The sequence below is a fragment of the Pygoscelis adeliae genome, unplaced genomic scaffold (assembly GCF_000699105.1).
Source record: "Pygoscelis adeliae isolate BGI_AS28 unplaced genomic scaffold, ASM69910v1 Scaffold318, whole genome shotgun sequence".
In the NCBI taxonomy this organism is placed as follows: domain Eukaryota; kingdom Metazoa; phylum Chordata; class Aves; order Sphenisciformes; family Spheniscidae; genus Pygoscelis; species Pygoscelis adeliae.
Genome location: NW_008825430.1, coordinates 3,052,805 through 3,070,994, shown reverse-complemented (window position 1 = coordinate 3,070,994; position 18,190 = coordinate 3,052,805). Strand labels below are relative to the sequence as shown.

At 39.4% G+C, this 18,190-nt stretch overlaps 1 protein-coding gene across 1 annotated transcript in view; it reads right to left on the bottom strand.

Annotated features, from left to right (window-relative positions):
- FBN1 (fibrillin 1) overlaps nucleotides 1-18,190 on the bottom strand; it is a 141,841-nt gene that overhangs the window by 115,293 nt on the left and 8,358 nt on the right. Inside the window, exon 4 of the mRNA XM_009330946.1 lies at nucleotides 16,689-16,784. Within this exon, the coding sequence (XP_009329221.1) occupies nucleotides 16,689-16,784 (96 nt within the window). The remainder of the gene's footprint in view (nucleotides 1-16,688; nucleotides 16,785-18,190) is intronic.

Sequence of the window (18,190 nt, the reverse complement as noted above, 5' to 3'; positions counted from 1 at the left end):
AAAGATTGAAACAAGCAGGGGAAGAACGGCCACAGAATTTTATGCCTTCTCTCACAGGGTTTTCAGCAGCAAAGTTTCAGCTGCCATGAATTTTCCCTGTGCTTCCTTTCCCATCATTGTGATCACCCAAAACTACTTGTTCCACGCTAGCATAATGAAATGTTTGTGAGACTAGAATTATAATTGCGATGTCTGAATTAAAACAGTGAGTTGTGACATTTCTAAGAGTCCTAAGGGAGATGACAGTGAGTTATAGAGAATACACAGATACTTGATAATCCACAATTATGGGAAAGATGACACAGAAGCACGACAAAGCACTTCAGTTGGGATTTTATCACAGGCATTTCTATGTAAGCACAGACTAGATTTATAAAGGAACTTATGAAAATGCCTGTAGGAAATAAAATTGATAAACCTAACTGTTTCTCCAGCCTATAACCCTAACGGGTGTTCTGTTAGTAGCTGTTTCAAACAATGTGGCTGCTAGATCAGATGAGTGGACCAGAGTGAGACAGCAAGCTCTGGAAAAGATGCATGCTGCCTGTAGGTAGGGGAAAGCCAGAGCAGAAAGCCTTCAGGGAACAAGTGTGAAGGAAACAAGGATACAAAGAAGCAAAAGAGCAGAGGGAAGAAAAACAGGAAGGCAGCAAAGACGGGATGGATCAAAGCAAATCTAACAAATGAGTGGGAGGCACAGAGACACGGCGAGATAAACAGTGGGAGCCAGCAGACACCATGTGTGAGAAGGGGAGAAAAGGAAGGGGAAGGAAAAGGCCGGCCAGCCCGAGAGCTTCGCCAGCCAACCAGGAGAGGGAGGTTTGCCAGGGCAGGCCAGCCAACTAACTAGTTAAAAAGGAGGTCCAGAGAGCCAACTAGTAGAGAGCAGCCAGCCAGGCAAAGCCAGCCAGGAGAGGAATCCGCGTATCGAGTAGAGTGGGAGCAGTCCCAGCTCCACCTGGGAGCTGGGTGACCTGCAGCAAGCACCACGCCTTGCGGGGGGGTGGAGGGGGAACGGGCATGAGCAGCGCTCACCTTTGTGCTCCGAGAAGCAAAAAGATGCCCGAGAATGTCCCAGCAATGTGATGAGCATCTCGCTGGCACAGTAGACCACAGTATCCCACCCGGCTATGCACTCTGAAATATTATCCACTAGCTAGCACTGGGTGACCAAATATGAATAAACAATGACTACACAAATTGCAGATATTAACCATGCATTTTCCCAAAAGGCGTTTTTCTCCCATCTGTAGAGTTGATTTCCATATTCTTTTTGTACTTTGATATTTTCAAGCTGATAAGGTACAAATTATGTACCCCTATATTATTTGTATAGCTCAATGTCATAATCCTAAATCAGGAAAAACAAACACTAGGCCAGTGATAAATGAGGATATGAGATAAAAAAGGGGTTACAAGTCACATGGAGAATGGCCTAATCCAGCACCGACAACATACTGCTTAATCTGTTAAATTAGGCAGCTCCTATCTATCCACCTCAAAGAAATAAAATCAAGCGTATTGAATAAGGAAAAAATTTAAACTGTAGCTAATAGATTTCTAATAGATAGTAAATACTTGTGCTGTCTTCTGAAACATTTTTTTTATACCGAAAGAACACCAATTGAACAATTGAGTGGAGCAGAATAAACCATGGCAAGAGCTAATTGTGTTCCCATCTTTAGATTTAAAATTCATCTTTCAAAAAAAAGAAAATAAATGAGCAGTAAAAGATACAGATTTAAATTATTTCGTAGAGGAACAAGCTCCATTTCACAGTCACCAGACTGGTAAGCGCATCCCGTTCAGTTTTATCTCCCCAACAAGTCTTCCTGCTGTAACTCAGCATCATACGAAGCAGGTACTGAGGTTAAGAGGTGGTCCTGTCAAGAAACCAGGACTCACAGAAAGAACAGAAGTGAGGTAATCCACGTGTGAGCAATATCTCAACGCTTACCTTACCCTTCTGGATATAGGATCTGATCCACGCCACTGAAACCCTCGAGTATCTTTTTCCTTTTAACTTCACTGGGCTTTGAACGAAGTATTAAGCCGTTAGGAAGCTAGTAATCTAATGCAACTTCCCTAGCCCCCTCAAGCCAAAAGCAGATTCGCAGCTGAGACAGAGGATACTTTAGGCATTAAAAGTCGATTTCTGCTTGGGACTGAGTGCAAGAGAATGGTACGTGACAGGCAGCACCTTGGGGTTCCCACAGCTGGTAAGAGGGGAGAGAGGAAGGGAAGCAGGAGGGAGCTCCCATCTACTGCTGGGGAACAGCGAAGAGTTAAGAGGGGTAAGCGTATAGAGTACGGCATAATGCAGTTTAAAGTTCCTCTGTGGGAGCTCTGGCATCTGTCTAAGCTGCAAGGTTTAGCAATTACAGTGCCAATTTAAACTTGTACTTCAAAATATAGGAAATATTTTCTTTTAATTTTTAATAGAACGGGAACATTTAGGAATCTAGGTGGTCACCAATACACATGTGCATCACTCCCAGCAATGTTAATGGAACAACAGACTGTTCTGAGCGGTGTCTAAAGTTTCAGCTGCTTGTAAACCGGCACTGTGGGAAAACTTTTAGGTGGCTTAAAAAAAATTCCCATAAAACAGTAGAAAGCTCATAGTTTAAGACACTTCAGTGAAAGAGAAAACTTCCTCCTGATTATCAGAGGTATTTTGCACTATATCGAAAAGGTAAGTAAGATTTCTCCCAGAAAATGTCTTTTATCCACATCATTCTTGTCAGCAAAGTGTCTGAAGATCTATTTTAATAATTAAGCTTCAGGTTTCAACTACACTTGTGATAAATAACATTCACATTAGAAAAATGTTTTTAAAGCATCAAATAGTTTAGTCTGATAAAATAAAATAAGCTTGCAGTGGTTAAACTGCCCTTACAGATGAACTTTTTATTAATGTGTGAATATACTATAAGCCTAAATTATAAAGATAACATAATTTAGCCCACACGTTTGAAATGAGATAACCACTGGATTGGAGCTCTTGCCTGGCAGCATGCTGATCTCTTTCTTTCCCCCGTTCCATTTAATTAGGAACATGAAATTGGATCAGCAACTTTTAAACAGCTGATTAAAAGCCCTGTTCACAAAAGTGATTTTGCCTATTTTTCATGTGAGCATCAGGCTGCCCCCTCTGTAGATCGCTGCCTGCCTGCGATCTCATTCTGCTTCGAAAGAGGTGCTGAGAGTCACTGGCATCCTGGGTACTCCATCTGCACCTCTGCATCAATATCACACCGCTGCAAACCACACCCAATACTGATTACTTGAAAAAAAAAAAACCAAAAACCCCAAAACCCAAACCAAGTAAAACCAGAACAACAACAATCAACCAAAAAACCACCACAAAAACGTCATCTCATGGAAAAAGGAAGGCCCAAAACTCTTCCACATCTGCTCAGATTTGAGCATAACCTAAATCCAACTAAAATGAATGCAAAGATCTCCTCTGGATTTAAAAGGGCTACTTACACTTCATCAGAGGCTACTGGAGGACCCATATACAAACTTCTCTATGCGTTAACCAATGTACATTAACACACCCACATTCAAGAAACACTTTAGAAATGAGAATATCACATGAAAGACTGTGCATGCAGCACATAAGCCCAAAACAAAAAACACACTACATTATAAAACTGAAAGAGGTTGTATGTATTTTGTTTGCTATTTACTCTACTAGAATATTTCTTATTCTTCATCTTGAATAGCTGTTAAATAAGTACCATTCCATATAATGGTATTTTCTATACCCTACAGCCACAGATAACAGTGTCTTCTTTGCTAAAACGCGTTCATATTTGTGGCTTATGCCTTTGAGCACTTCTTACTTTTATCCAAAATTACTGATTGATAGTATTGTGTGGTAACACCGCACAGAGCTAATGGCTTTCTCAAGAACTTTGCATACCTTCTTGAAACCTGGCTGACCAGATCTGATCACGTCAACTCTGACTCCCGATTCAAAGCCCACCCAAGTCTTTGGGCATCCCTTTCTTCGACATGAGTAGGTTTTGGGCCACTTCCATAGCTACCGAGAAGTTTCATCCAGGCTTCGCTTCTCTGAACAACAGAAGACTTCTACCTCTGAGTTTAAAATACTACCCAAATGTTTGAATATATAACCGATGTGCGCGCGTGTGTGTGTGTGTGTGAAATGCATGTATAATCTACCCTCCGGACACAGCAAAACGAAGAGTTGGAGAATAAATGTAAGCAGGGTTTTGGCAATAGTTCACAATAAGTGGCAAATCATTACTGCTTTTTATGTTCATTGTAACGTTAGCCATCTTGAACTCTTTTGGTATTTCCTTGGATGCAATGAGTAGTTGCCTAGAAAATTCATTTGCGGTATTTAATGCAGAGTCAGTGCATAACATTTTATAGGATTACCCAAGTTATTTATGAACGAGGAATAGAAGTTGCACGTGCATATGCATAAAACCCATCTAATTTGTTTAAATTATTTCAGACACTAAAAAACACAATTCTCATATCAAGAATTCCTTCAGCAGACAAACATGAAGAACAGTGGCAGTCTCTCAGTAGTGGGAGATGTCAATAAGAGCTCCGGTAGCTGCACTCCAGACAACTACAATTAAAGCGTCAAAACTATCTCAAGTCTTCTGAGTAAGTCTCTCCTCCATTATAACGAATTCAAAGGAAGCGCTACCATTTATTTCAAACAGGACCAGGATACCACTCCTGGTATGTTGTGGAGATAGTCGAATCATTGCAACAGCAGCAAGGCTTTGCATCAGAGTAACAAAAAGAAATTCCTCCCAGCTTGAGGCTGAAGCAGACATCAACAACATAGGCTGAAGGAAGTTGTTATTTCTATTCAAAATTCTAAACAGCTGTTTTCAAGGCAGATTAAAAGATTTTTCAATGTTTGGATTCAACTCAAGAGCTTTATCTAATGCATACTTTGTATTTGAGTATTTGTTGAATTAGAAATTTAATAGAGCAGCTGAGTATTTTAAAATCTTTTGGAAGATGTGAAAAAGGGATGTGAACTCTAGCACACCCTGTAAAACATAAATTTCTTACCAAAAGAATATGTTATTCATGTGCTCTGTACATTAGGTCAATTATTACTCACTTTCTTTGGAGACCAACCAAGTGCCTCCACCCTTTATAACAGAGCACTGTAATCAACTGTAGTAAGAATAGCAGAATTATTCTAATACACATTGGTGGCTCAGGCCCTAGATCAAGAAGGCTTGAACACTAAGAGACTAAGATGGATTTGCCATCATCTTAACTTTTTTTTTTTTAGGAGGGGAAGAAATTAATGTTTCCTTGTACACCTTTGTAAATAATTTCAGTTTCACATAAATGGGGGAAAAATTATTAAAAGGAAAGCTTTAAATTGGCCCTCCAATTTAAACACTTCTGTTATTTAATGACAAATTCCATAAACATTCTGATACCAATACTTCTTCCACTGCACGTCTTTCATTTCCGCTAACCCAATTTAACCTCTCATCTTCCTTGCAGTCAGCAGCTGTACAGAGCATTTTTTTTGTACTGACATCAGCAAGTGACTGAAGTGCTAGTGCTAGATTTAAAATGCCTTCTAAAAACACGACTTTTTGTATTGAAGTTGGAACCGAGTTTGATACAACTTGTACTGTTAGTTTAATATAGTATCACCTTTCACGGAGCCATATCTTGTTGGGTTCCTGCTGGGACCTGAGAGCTGAAATAGCACAAGGTTTAATGCATGGCACTTCACTTTGCCCAGCCTGGCTCAGGCCAAGAGAAGCATTTCAAATTATTTAGATAACCACACAGATTAAATACCCAGCAAGATAGCTTGCTAAGTCATTCATCATTTGCCATTCCTGGACCGTGCTTGTGTCTAGCAATGTTTTTACTAGAAGAGCCGTTCAGATGAATGGAATGCACATCTCCGCTGGGTTTCCCCTGCCCAAGCAGCAGTCTAAACTTCTCAACCTGCCTTCGACGTTCTCTTCCCAAGATGTGTGAAAACTATTTGGCTAGATCCCCTCTGCCATCTTCTCACCTATCTTCCCCCCTCACCTGCTTCTCTTGCTTTTTCTTCATGAGCCCCTATACATCTACCCAGTTCCAGGGTATTAAAACATTACCCTCTCCTCATTTCAATCCCTCAAATTGCCCTCTTATTACGCCTTTACTCTTCACCTCAAGAGTCAAGTAACTGGAATAATTCACACCGTGTGGTGCAATTCAGTTCCAGACACAGTATCTGCATCATGAAATTATATCTTATCTTAAAGGTTATTGGAGCCCAAGTAATCTAACATTGACTCTCCTTTCACAGCTGTGTATCACTTACCTCTTTTTTAACTGCCCATTTCAATGGTAGATCTTTCTGCCTTTAAAGCCTGCAGTCTGGAAGTCATTTTTGACCCTGTGGTTTCTTTTGAAGCCTGTATTAATCTGACTGTAAAGCTGTCATACTACCATTTTACGAATCTCTCCAAGTTACCACCCATGCTGTCCCACCGGGACATGGAGATTCTCATAAAGGCTTTCATCATATCCCAGCAGGACAATTGTAATTCATTGCTCGCTGGTTTTACTATTACCTCTTGTAAACATTTCAAGCTCAAGTAGTATTCTGTCACTGTACTGCTCAACTGAACTAAGACGTCTGGACATATTATTCCAGCACAGAGACTAGTCCAATGGCCCTTGAAGAAGCAGTTCAAGGTGTCTCACTAAGATCCATCTTAATTGCACTTCGAAGAAAGAGCAATTAAGAGCACGGCATGCTCTTTCCACCGTATGTTTACTGCTTCATTTCTTGCTGTAGTTCTCAGAAACTTAAGCAGACATCGGAGCTTTTGAGATCCTGAAATCTCCCATCACTGAGTGACCCAGTTTCCTCCTAAATCAGGTGAAATTATCGGTTAAATACCTAATGGGTCTCCCCATCTTTTTGTTTTAAGCCACAAGCAGGTAAGTACAGCCAGCATCAAGGGCAAATAGGAAAATTCCCCTGACAGTGTGTCTGTAGTTACTAGGAGTTAAAACCATTCCCTACCCCGCACCCCGTGAACCACTGTAATTTTGTCAGCTTATTTTACATTTTTAAACTAACTCTTCCATTTTTAGAATTTTATTAGGCAAGTACACTAGAAATCATCAGCAGAACATGTGCTTTCACTTCACAGCACTCAATCAATCGCTGCCACAGGACAAACACCCTCTGGACAGTAGAACACACAAATAAGAAAAAACGCAAAACATCCACGATTATGAATGCTTTGACAATGTTAGCACTGGATCTTCCTTAAATGGCTGGCAGGTCTGAATGATATAGCCGGAGGTGTTACAAATCGCAGACTAACATACGTTTTAACACATTTTTCAGAAGGTGGCTGGACACAGTCCTGGGCAACCTGCTCTAGCTGATCCTGCTTGAGCAAGGGGGTTGGACTAGGTGATCTCAAGAGGTCCCTTCCACCCTAAGCAATTCTGTAAGCTGAAATACTGTTAGAAATTATCCTCTCTCTCCTGTAATTCTTATGGCTCTATTTTAAAAAACATGAAAATACATTCTTTGGTAGGTAGGAGTGACTCCGCTAAATAGTAGATGTGCGCTTTAGCGCGCTGCCTGTTTTTGCTGCAGTTAAACTGATTTCCCCAGCCTTGCTGAAAACTCATCTATCAATAGATTCAATGGAGCCATTGTAAGCAGCAGGACCATTGTAAAAGGACTTATGGCAAAAACTGATGGCTTAATCCTGAGACCAAAGAGCACTAAGAGATTGCTGCGTATACAGAAACAAGAAAGAAAATGGTAAGTCTAATAAAATACCACTGAATTTATTACCACTGCTGCAATGCCAGCAAGGACGCTTCTCCTGCTTCAGCACAGTGGAGCAGGGGCTTTGTCCCATGCTGTGTGTAGTGGTGCAGGATGGAAGCATCAGCTGCCAGGCTACCACTTCCCCGAGGAGGCAAGAACTGTGGGCATACAGTTTTCTGCTAAGCTCCTGTTTCCCTGTGACTGTCAGCACCTCCGTGTTGGAAGAAGCAGCATTAGAGGGTCACAGCAGACCATTCATCCCAAGGAGCAGGGAGGAAATGGGGACAGTACTGAAAATCCTGGCGATCACTGGGTAAACTTTGCAAAAAACATAAATGAGGAGGACGGGGCCATTATAAAACATGACCAAGATCATTTGGTAAGCTAGGCTTACTTAAGTTAAATGCTTTTTAAAAACAGAGTCACACGCTAAGTTAAACATTCTGGATCAAGGAAAACAGTGCAGAGACCACCCCTTCAGAATGGGACCTGTAATCTGAATTACACCACCGCGAAAAGAAATTAAGGCTATGGCACAGCAGACTGCAGTTACGTTAACCTACCTGTGATAGTTTAGCCTGAGTAATACCCGCAATAGACACATAGTAAATGTGTAAAATCACAATCAAAAATCAGGTGCTTACAAGGTTTCATATTTCTGTTCTTAAAATACAAAACCGTGTATATATGTGTGTACACACACACACTTTTAATAACTTTCATGCTTTTTTTAAATTACTTATCCCTAGTCTTTACACATCTTCCTACAAAGAGAAATATTGAATCTTGGTTTCTTTACATAAGGAAATTCCGCCTTTTTCCAAAAGCAGTTTTTTCTGGATAAGGAGTGCAAAGCTAGGCTCTGTTTTACAGCAGAGCAGAAGTTGGAGAGTGATCTTTCTCTTAGGGCTCCTTCCTTTTCAGACCTTATTTAGGCCTCTTTTCTTTTCCTACAGCGTTTCTCTAGAGTGCCAAACCGTACAAGCTGTCACTGAAAAAAAAAAAATAAAAACCACTCCATCATTATTTGTGAACTTCTCAAGGCCAGTTGGAAGTGTGAATGTGACTGTCCTTACAGCTGCTCTTAGGTAGTTATTTCCTACAACTTTTTGCAACTTTTATGCTGAGATAGGATATGAGATATCCTTCTAAATGTAACAGTTTACTTTAGAAAAACTTTGATTTTTACAAAGATTTCATCAACTCTGTTACAAATATGTTGCAAGGAAACTTACATGTGACAAACCAGTTGCACTGACCATTTTGAGCACCTCTGCTTAAGATGCATTTTCATTAGCGTGTTGCAGCTGACCTACATAAAAGAACTGTTTTACCTGGAAATGCCCTTGTCAGTTTATCATTACATCAGGTACGATTGATGATGTTTTAAAAGAGGTTCTCTTTTCTTTGTTAGAACTGACCATCATGAAAGTTTTAGATCACTTTAAAAAACAAACACACAAAGAAAAAATGAAGTCCGTAACAAACTTGACTGAGGTATCATACATACTGATATTTGATTTCTCTTTTGTTGCAACTGTAACCAAAATTTTCAGCTTAGCAGCTCAATAAGAAAAAAAAGGTATGAATGGAAAATATTCATGTAAAATTTCAGGGTGATTCACAAGGAAAACATTTGTTTCCACTGTAACAAATGAAAGGATTTCAGGTAGCTGTACTTTCTTATATCAAAATATATTGCAGCCCAGAGAGTAAGGAACATTTTTCTCCATAAATGACTAAGTGGGCACTGTTAGATAAGTTCTCAGCTGCATTTACTCATTCCCTCTATCATATTCAACTCTAGGAGTCACCATGTCAAAAGCCCCTTTTCTATGCAAAGCTCCATGAGAAATTAGTTGTGCTCAGCTATTTTATATTCTACAAGTTTTGTAGAGACCCAGGAATTGGGAGATAGCTGAAATTACAAAAATGGGCATGTTACAAAGGTACTAAGAAGGCAAGAATGGCTTGAAGACACTCATTTTGAAGGCCTCAAATGCGACACCATGCTGCAATGACAACCAAAATCAATAAAAGCTGACTCAATCTTTCTGCACACACACACAAAAAAAATCTGACTTTCGTGATACAACACATCAGACAGATTCTTCCCAGTTCCCCCTGGAGCTCCACAGAGCACAGATCTGGCAGTGCAGGCCATTCAGGGAAGTTACATCTTTGAACTGCCTGCACTGTGTATATAAAAGTCATATCTGTATTAATGTAACGTCCCATAACCAAACAAACACAGGCATCTCTTTGTGTATATAACTTCAACAAAACCTCTTGATGAAAGCACAGGCCTCCACTCTTCATTTCTTAAGACACTACAAGGCAGATCGCAAGCACCATGCGCGAGCAAAGCCAGCGCAAGGTTCAGCCCCTGTCTGCAATGGAAGCCGAACTGAATTTCTTGCATAGCAAACACGTGCCGCAGGCTGCCAGCACACCTGGAGGTAGGTGCCAGGTTCAACAACAAAGCTGTCTGCGGTTCCAGGAGAAAGATCTCGGTGATTCTCATGTTAGTCCCTTCAATGCAAGCCCCTTCAATGTCAAGTCCCTACTTGCAAGAATCAAATCTTACAGATTAGAACAACGCAGCTATTTCATTCAAATATTTGTATTAAAATTTATACCAAAATATGGGTGCCTCAGTTTGTGATTAAATTTGCATACATCTTCACTGCTACAACTAAAAATCAAATCAAAACAAAACAAAGCCCAAATAATACCTTACTGCACATCTAAAGGTCAGTGCCCTTAGCAGCCAATCAAGAAGGCATGGAAATACAGAAAGGGCTGCCAAGTAGTTGAATGAAAACTTTGGATTTGGATTTGTTTGACTGAAATCAAAACTCAATTTGGAACAAAATGTAAATGTTCAGCTTCATGTACAAAAGTTGGAGCCCTCACATCTCACAAGAGACCTAAGCCCATATGTACTGAATCATTTATGGATCTTGATTAAGCTTTAAGCATATATCTGAAGAAACATTTTAAAACTTGCCATGTGATATTTTGAGATGCACAAAGCGTAGAGCAAGCGACACAGGACTGGTTATAGGGTGTATTTGCAAGGAGCAGAACAATGGAGCAAAGCCTTCACATACACAAGATTCTAAAAAATGCTTTTTGGCATTAAATAACAGGCTGAGCTTAGTACTGAGTTCTGATCCAGAGATCTATTGATTGCATTGCTAAGTATTATAAACCATCTTAAATCACACACAGTTATTCTGCAGAGGCTGACTTCTCCACCATTAAGCTGCAGCTTCAATTTTAAAAGTTAAAAAACTCCTCGTCCATTTATCTCAACCTCCTTTACAGAAAGGATAATCCGAGACACTGACAGTGAATTTTTGTTTTAAAACTGAAAGACATCAAGGGTGGCAACATCTGTTAAAATTATTTTAAAGACAGTAAAACATCACTTGTGACTGAATGTATTTATCTTCAGCCTGAAGCCATTTTTCGTAATTTTTCAGGGGGAAAATGGTGTGCAGGAATCCTTATTCCAGGCCTTCATGCTTAGCCATCCTTTAGTTTGCTGCTATAATACTGTACAGGCATTCATGTTACAGGGCTGCAGAAACTACATGTCTATGTCAACAGATGTGTTTCTTGGAAGACAGCTACAGAAATCAAGTTTATTCAAATGTTTGCCAGCTACCATATGCTGCAATACTACTTTAAATGCAACATAAGGCTTTGGGAACATACTTTTACTGCTATCTACACTTTGTTATTTACTTTCCGTTTAGACTAAATACCAGAGACGGGGCACACTAAGGGGTGCAGTGTCCTCTTTGTGAAAACATTCTACCCGTTGTAATATTTAGAAAGAAAAAAATATACACAGCACTACACTACTCTCGATCACTTTCAGCGGCTGCACTTTCATAGAGAGGCTCTGGGAAAGATATTTTTACATATGGCATTAATTCTGGGAACTTTTAATAATGGCCAAATATAATTAAAAATTATGCAAAAATTCCTGCCGTGAAGAAAGCAGTACAGAAACGACTCTGTTTGAAGAAAAAGCAATCATTCGCTCATATTCTGAGTCCAGAAAAAAAAAAACACACAACACACGTGGTACTTTTTTAATATTTGAACTACATCAGGCCCAATTCTGCTCCTGTGTAAAGCCAGTGGCAAATCTCCAAAATGAGGCAGGATTGAGCCCCTGATGTTGTCACAAGCATTCAAATAAACAAACAGGGCTGTAACGCATTCTAAGCTTCCACTGTGTTCGTCTAAATGGATCCAGACAGAAAAAGAAAAGCACATTTCATTGCATTTTTGCAATACAAGGATAACAACAATGTACAATTTTATATTATATAGAATTCACCCTCTTAAAAGTATAATCATCCAAACGTCCAAAGAGAAACAGATTCAAAGAGTCAAGAAAGCTTTTATGCACAAATTTGGAGGACACAGTCCTACCAATCCGATAGGGATGTCTGATCTCTCTGAGCTTCTAACATCACTTTTTCCTCTGGACTTCCATAAAGTGCATGACATAGGGATGTTTTCACATGACCCAAACGTGGGCATCTCACATAGCCAGCTAAATCCCCTAGGCTCTTTTACAGACAATAAAAAGAGCTGTCGATGTTCTGAATCATCCTCAGGGGAACATAAGCTAAGTCTCTGCTCTCAATCCCTTCAGCGACTCTAAAAGGAACTGCAGAATCTATAACTCACTCAAGTGATTCAGCATTAAAAGTCAAACGGCGTAAAGATGGCATCCAGTTTTTACCCAGTAGAAGAAATTTTGCTCTGCTTGCATCTTCATTTTCTGTTACCTGTGATATCTTTTCATTAACAATATTGCTAAATGATATTCATTAACAATATGACACCTCTCGGATCTTAACTGACTCTGAAAGCTTGGGCCAAAATACAACAAGGCCCTTAAGCGCTTGCATAGTTTTAAGCATGTTGACATCTCAGGTTTGCATTTAAATGCATGTCAAAGCCCATCACTGGATCGCAGCCAGAGAACTCAGCACCTTCCAGAAAGAATCCTTGAAGGTCAAATTTTAACTGAGCCAATATCCATGAAATATTTTCCTTTCTGGACTATGTATTTTAAATGCGTCTTAAATTGCTGTAGGAAGCATTTCCAACTCCACTACACTTTTAGTGTTTAGCTTATGTCAAGTTCACCTTTTTGATGAACATTATCCCACAGAAAAGCCAGGTCTGTACTTATGACATACCTGCATATACTTGACAGTATGCCCAGGAGGCTTCCCCCGGTCCGGAAAGGTGCCGAACACCATACACAACAGCTTAGGAGCTAATGATACATGTGTACCACTTTCGACCGTGCTACAGTTATTAATCCAGTTCTGACAAAGCACATCTCACCAGTGACATGGTACACACTCCCAGAACATGAAGAGGAACTGCATTGACATTAGTGAATCTAAAAATTCCTTTTGCTCATGTCTAGAGCGTTTTATACCATCGTTAACACTTCTAAGACACACAAAAAGTAATTTGTGTGCCAAAACTGCCCAAGGCCAGCTGCTACCCTCTCAAAGAATGACTGAATACATAAAAATACTCATGCCACAAATTTGATGGAGTCTGCTGCACTGTGAAAGCAGCAGGTCTTTCACCAGATAAAGCCCTTTCGTTGTGCATGTATTTGAAGCTATTGACCTACACAGAAGTCTTGTAGATCTTCATTAGCAATCATATGGTCAGCATTTACTGAGGTAATACCAATCAGGCTAATTTGTATTACAAATATGGACCAAATGTATGGAAAAACTACTTAAAACAGTAGACGCAGAACTACACAACTTGCCTCTGGATGTAAGAAACTGGCTCTACCTTTGCTCGACCACCTGCAACATTTTAATTGTTTTCCATATCAGATTATTGGAATAACCCCCAAGAATTTGGTTGCCTCAACATTGTTTTATTCAAGACAGTTCCAAGCAATGACATATGCAGCAAAGGCTGGAATATTCTCTGGTCTGTGACATACGTGCCACAAATACTCTGTGACTGTTACTATTAGTCGATGCTTGTAGAGAAAAGCACTGCGTGATACGCAGCAGTAAATTACTTACATCACTGTTAGCTTGTGGCATGGCATAACCTAGAAGTCAAACCACAGTCAAACAGATGGAGAATGTGCATGCCACAAAACCGTATCACTTCACGTTACATTTATATCCAGAAATGGTGTTTTCAAAACAATCTGCCTCTCCTGCTTCCCCCAGAAATGGGATAGTTTAAGAGACTATTTCTCTTGAGTAATTTCTTTCCACCCCCACCCCCCCCCATGCATAAAGCCTTTTTCTTTCTAATAAAGACACAGTTTTACTCTACCAGGCACGAATCTTGTCAATTTACTGGATAACATCCATCCACATATACATCAGAAGCCCACCAGGGAGTGTCACAAATCCACATAACTTTCCAAAGCTAGATTCAAAATATGGACCTCTTACTTAGCTGACAGATGTGTAAAATCATATGCAGCCAGACAACTCCCCAATGATCACACAGGTGCATGTGCTGAACAATGCAAGTTATTCTGACTAAGACCAACATTAGCTTATACTTGAAAAGTTATCTTCAGAAGAAGTTTTTCTGATGGCATAATGTGATTCTGGGACCAAAAACCACCACACCCTTTTTAGAGGAGGGGAACATATTAGCTCAGCTAGGTAGAGAGGCTGCAGGAAATCTCTGTGAAAGAAGCCAAATTTCAGAGGTTTTCTAGGAAGCTATGACTATCATTTGGCCTCAATACTGCAGTGAGCATCAGCCAGAAACACCACAGCTCATTAATGTCTATTTTCTCTTTTATTGATAACTATAGAATCAAACACATGTTCTAAGTAAAAACTGCCTATGGACGAGGCATATAAGTTACAGATTTCCACCTCAGTTGTGCTCAGTAACATGCATGGGATTTCATGACTGCATGATTTGGCTCAAATGGCTCTGTGTCACCACTTTCTCACTCCACCCGACACAAGGCAGGAGCCCTGAGGGACAGGACTGAAGCTGTTAGCAGGCTTCAGCCTTGAAACTTGCCCTAATGAGGTGGAGTCAAACCGGTCCCAGATCAGGCAACATAAAAGCAGCATTGAACAATCTTCTTCTGAACTTGCACTTTACACCTCCTCACTGGACTGAAGGCTCAAACCCTTCACCCATGGAGAACAAGCAGTCATTGCTTGAAATTCAAAGCCTTTGCAGTAATATTCAGTACATTCTTTACCTATAAAGCTTTTATTCTCTTCAAACTTAGGATTTTTAACCTAATTTTCCATTCCTCTTACTCCTCTCCAGCAGTGAGATCCCAAGATTCAGAACAGAGCTACTCTTCACTCTTCAGAAAAACTTCACCATCAGTTTGAACTACTTTTACAACATCGGAGTGGACAACTGGCAAGACTTCACACAGTGCCAACACAGCAATTTTATCTGCTGTAGGGAGTGCAAGAAATACCTGCTTCATCCCACCATCTGCTCTAGCACAGAAGGAAAAGCTTTGGTCCCCTCAGATTTGTTGTTCTGCATCACCCGCCTATGCTGCCCACGTGAAAAAGCCAACCATTACTCCAGGTGCAGCACTGACAGCGGTCATCATCGGACACACTCACTGACAGAAATTTTGTGTGCTAAGCACATCCCGTCCCCTACATGCAAGCCCAAAATCAGGTTATTAATGTCTGTTCTGTCCCAGGTTCATAGATATGTAATGCAACCTGCTGTATGAGTATTATGTATGAATTTCCAACTAAACAGGTCCATTGATAGCTCTAACAAATGAAAATGTTTTATTTTTAATATTACAAAATTCGACAGAAGGATTATACCTAAACATCGTTCACACTCTCTCTCTCAAATGAACCATTAAATTGGTTTAATAACCCCCCCCAAATCTATATACCAAATAAGACAGCTGGTATAGCTGTGTTTTCGTCTGGAAACAGCTGTGATTATCACTATGGATACACAAATAAAAAGCTAAAATTGATAATAATAAATCTGTACAAAATGGAAAGAAGAACTGAATAAACTCTGCCAGAACAAAACATGCCAAAGACAGAGGCAAGATGCTGCTTCAAATGTATTAGAGATACAAAGAGCTTTTCTGATGACTTAGAAACTGAAGTTTGAGTAAAAACACTTATCAATATTTTTTATTTGCCACCTCTTCCATTGGAGTGTTTTCATAGCAAAAAAGTAAACAAAAGAAAGGCCTTCATCAGTTGCACGTGTGGTTCATCCTGGCCTCTATCCTTATGAAGCTCACATATTGCTAAAAATGCTACTTAAAGTTTATTTTCAGTCTTGACACTAACAAAAACAAATCCAGTCAATTCAACTACAGATTAGAATAGGTAATGGCTCGACAACCCTATTGTTAGAGTAAATAAATGGGGATTTTTGCCCCAGGAAAAGAAAACGACACTTGGTAAACCCACCGTGAACTGAAGAACTAACCATTAAAATCATACCAATCAATACTTGTAATATATAAAAAAAAAAAACACAAAAGAAGATAAGATGGAACATTTGTTTTTAAATCAATGCTAAAGTTTTCTTTCTCATTAAAAATACCATTTAGGAAAGTGGTTACCATTTTAATTTGTGTTATTCCGTAACTAGTATCTCCACAGCTTTCTTAGACTGGAGTTTTCCTTTCAGTAAAGCTTCATTGCATTCTACAAGAACGTTAATTCTATTTTACCTTATTCATAGGCAGCAATAAAATACTACTATTTAAATATTTTATTTCATATTACTATTTAAGTATTTTTAAGTTACTATTAAGCAAGTTGGCACATCGATTTTTTTTCCACTGTTTTAGGGCACATACCTCTTTCACACTGCGGTCCGGTAAAGCCATATGTGCAAGCACATCGGTTCGGAGCCACGCATCTCCCTCCATTTAGACATCCATTTTCACAGACAGCTGTATCAGAGGGAAGGCAAAAGTAATCTTTATTGAGCTATTTCCAGGAAGACATTACAGCTCAGGTAAACGGGTAAAAAATGGTAAACATAGCAGGACAAGATACTTTATTTTCCAGAATCTACTTAGGATCTTTTCCTATTTCCTGCCCTCATTAGTATCGTGAATTGATATTATGCTCCCTTGAAAAGATGAACACAGTAACAATCACAGCTTTTCTGACCTCTCAGAGCCTCTCTCTTTGGGATGGCTAGACAATTCCCTAACTTCAAAATAACACCTCTTTCAAACTTTCACCAAAGAAACGCTGAAACAGTAGAGATTGCAGATAGAAGGTGCAGAAGAAAATTTCACCTCTAAATCCTTCAAATTTTTCCCTATTCAGAAGCAAATTTAAAAACATATTTGGACCTCTACCATAATAGAAAAACAATCCAGTATTAAAAGGCTGTTTGCTGATGTTAAATAATTCATGCTATCAGCTAGGATAGCAAAATGTAATCAGTATTTATTTTGACTAAGTTAATCCAAGATATTCTTCCCCTGTACGATGCTGTCACTAGATTCAGAACCCAGTTTTCCTCGTAATAAACTCCAAAAGCAGTTGCTCTTAAAAATAATCAGAAAATATAACATTCACATGAAAAAAGGGGCTTTTGAATACAACTTGATACTCATTGAGTAATGTTATTCTTTGTTCCGTTTCACGTTCGCTTCAGTAGAAAGAAGGTTTCCATTTATCCTCTTTTATCCACTTGATATTTCACAGAGAAGGCAGAAATATAATTCTTAATCCTTTCACCATGTGATCCTCTTCCAGATTATTAGGGTAAATTCCTGGTCCCACTGAAGTTCATGTAAAGTGTGCCATTGATTTTGACAGAGCACAAAAGGTTTTCATTAAATTAGCTAAACACATTTTCCCTGTCAGACCAATAGATAGCAACTCTAGATAGCAACATGACAGCCTCGGTTAAAAGCAGTGTCTACATCCTTATTTGAGTTTCTTCACAGCATTCCAGCCAAGAAGAGCAAGAGACCACCAGAGTCAGTTTGGGAGATATTTCAAGGAGCAGACCCAGGAATGCTGCTGGCTCAGGATTGATTGAGGAAATCAAAAATACGTCGATCAACTCTAATAAGACAACATCAAAATGAGCAAAATTCCTAAAGCATACTAGCTAAGTCTGAAGCAACCCCCTGAAATTAAAACAAGGCTTTGTATTAAAAAGCTTAATTTTGTCTATAAGATGAAAACTGAATCCCATGTAAATTCTAAATGTAGAGCCTATTGCTCTAGTGAGTGGAAAGCCCTGGAGGTCAATGGCAATTACGGTAGTGTGAGAACTACAGGATCAAGTTATATCCAATTATTATGAATTCACATGATGTTTATTTTAATATTC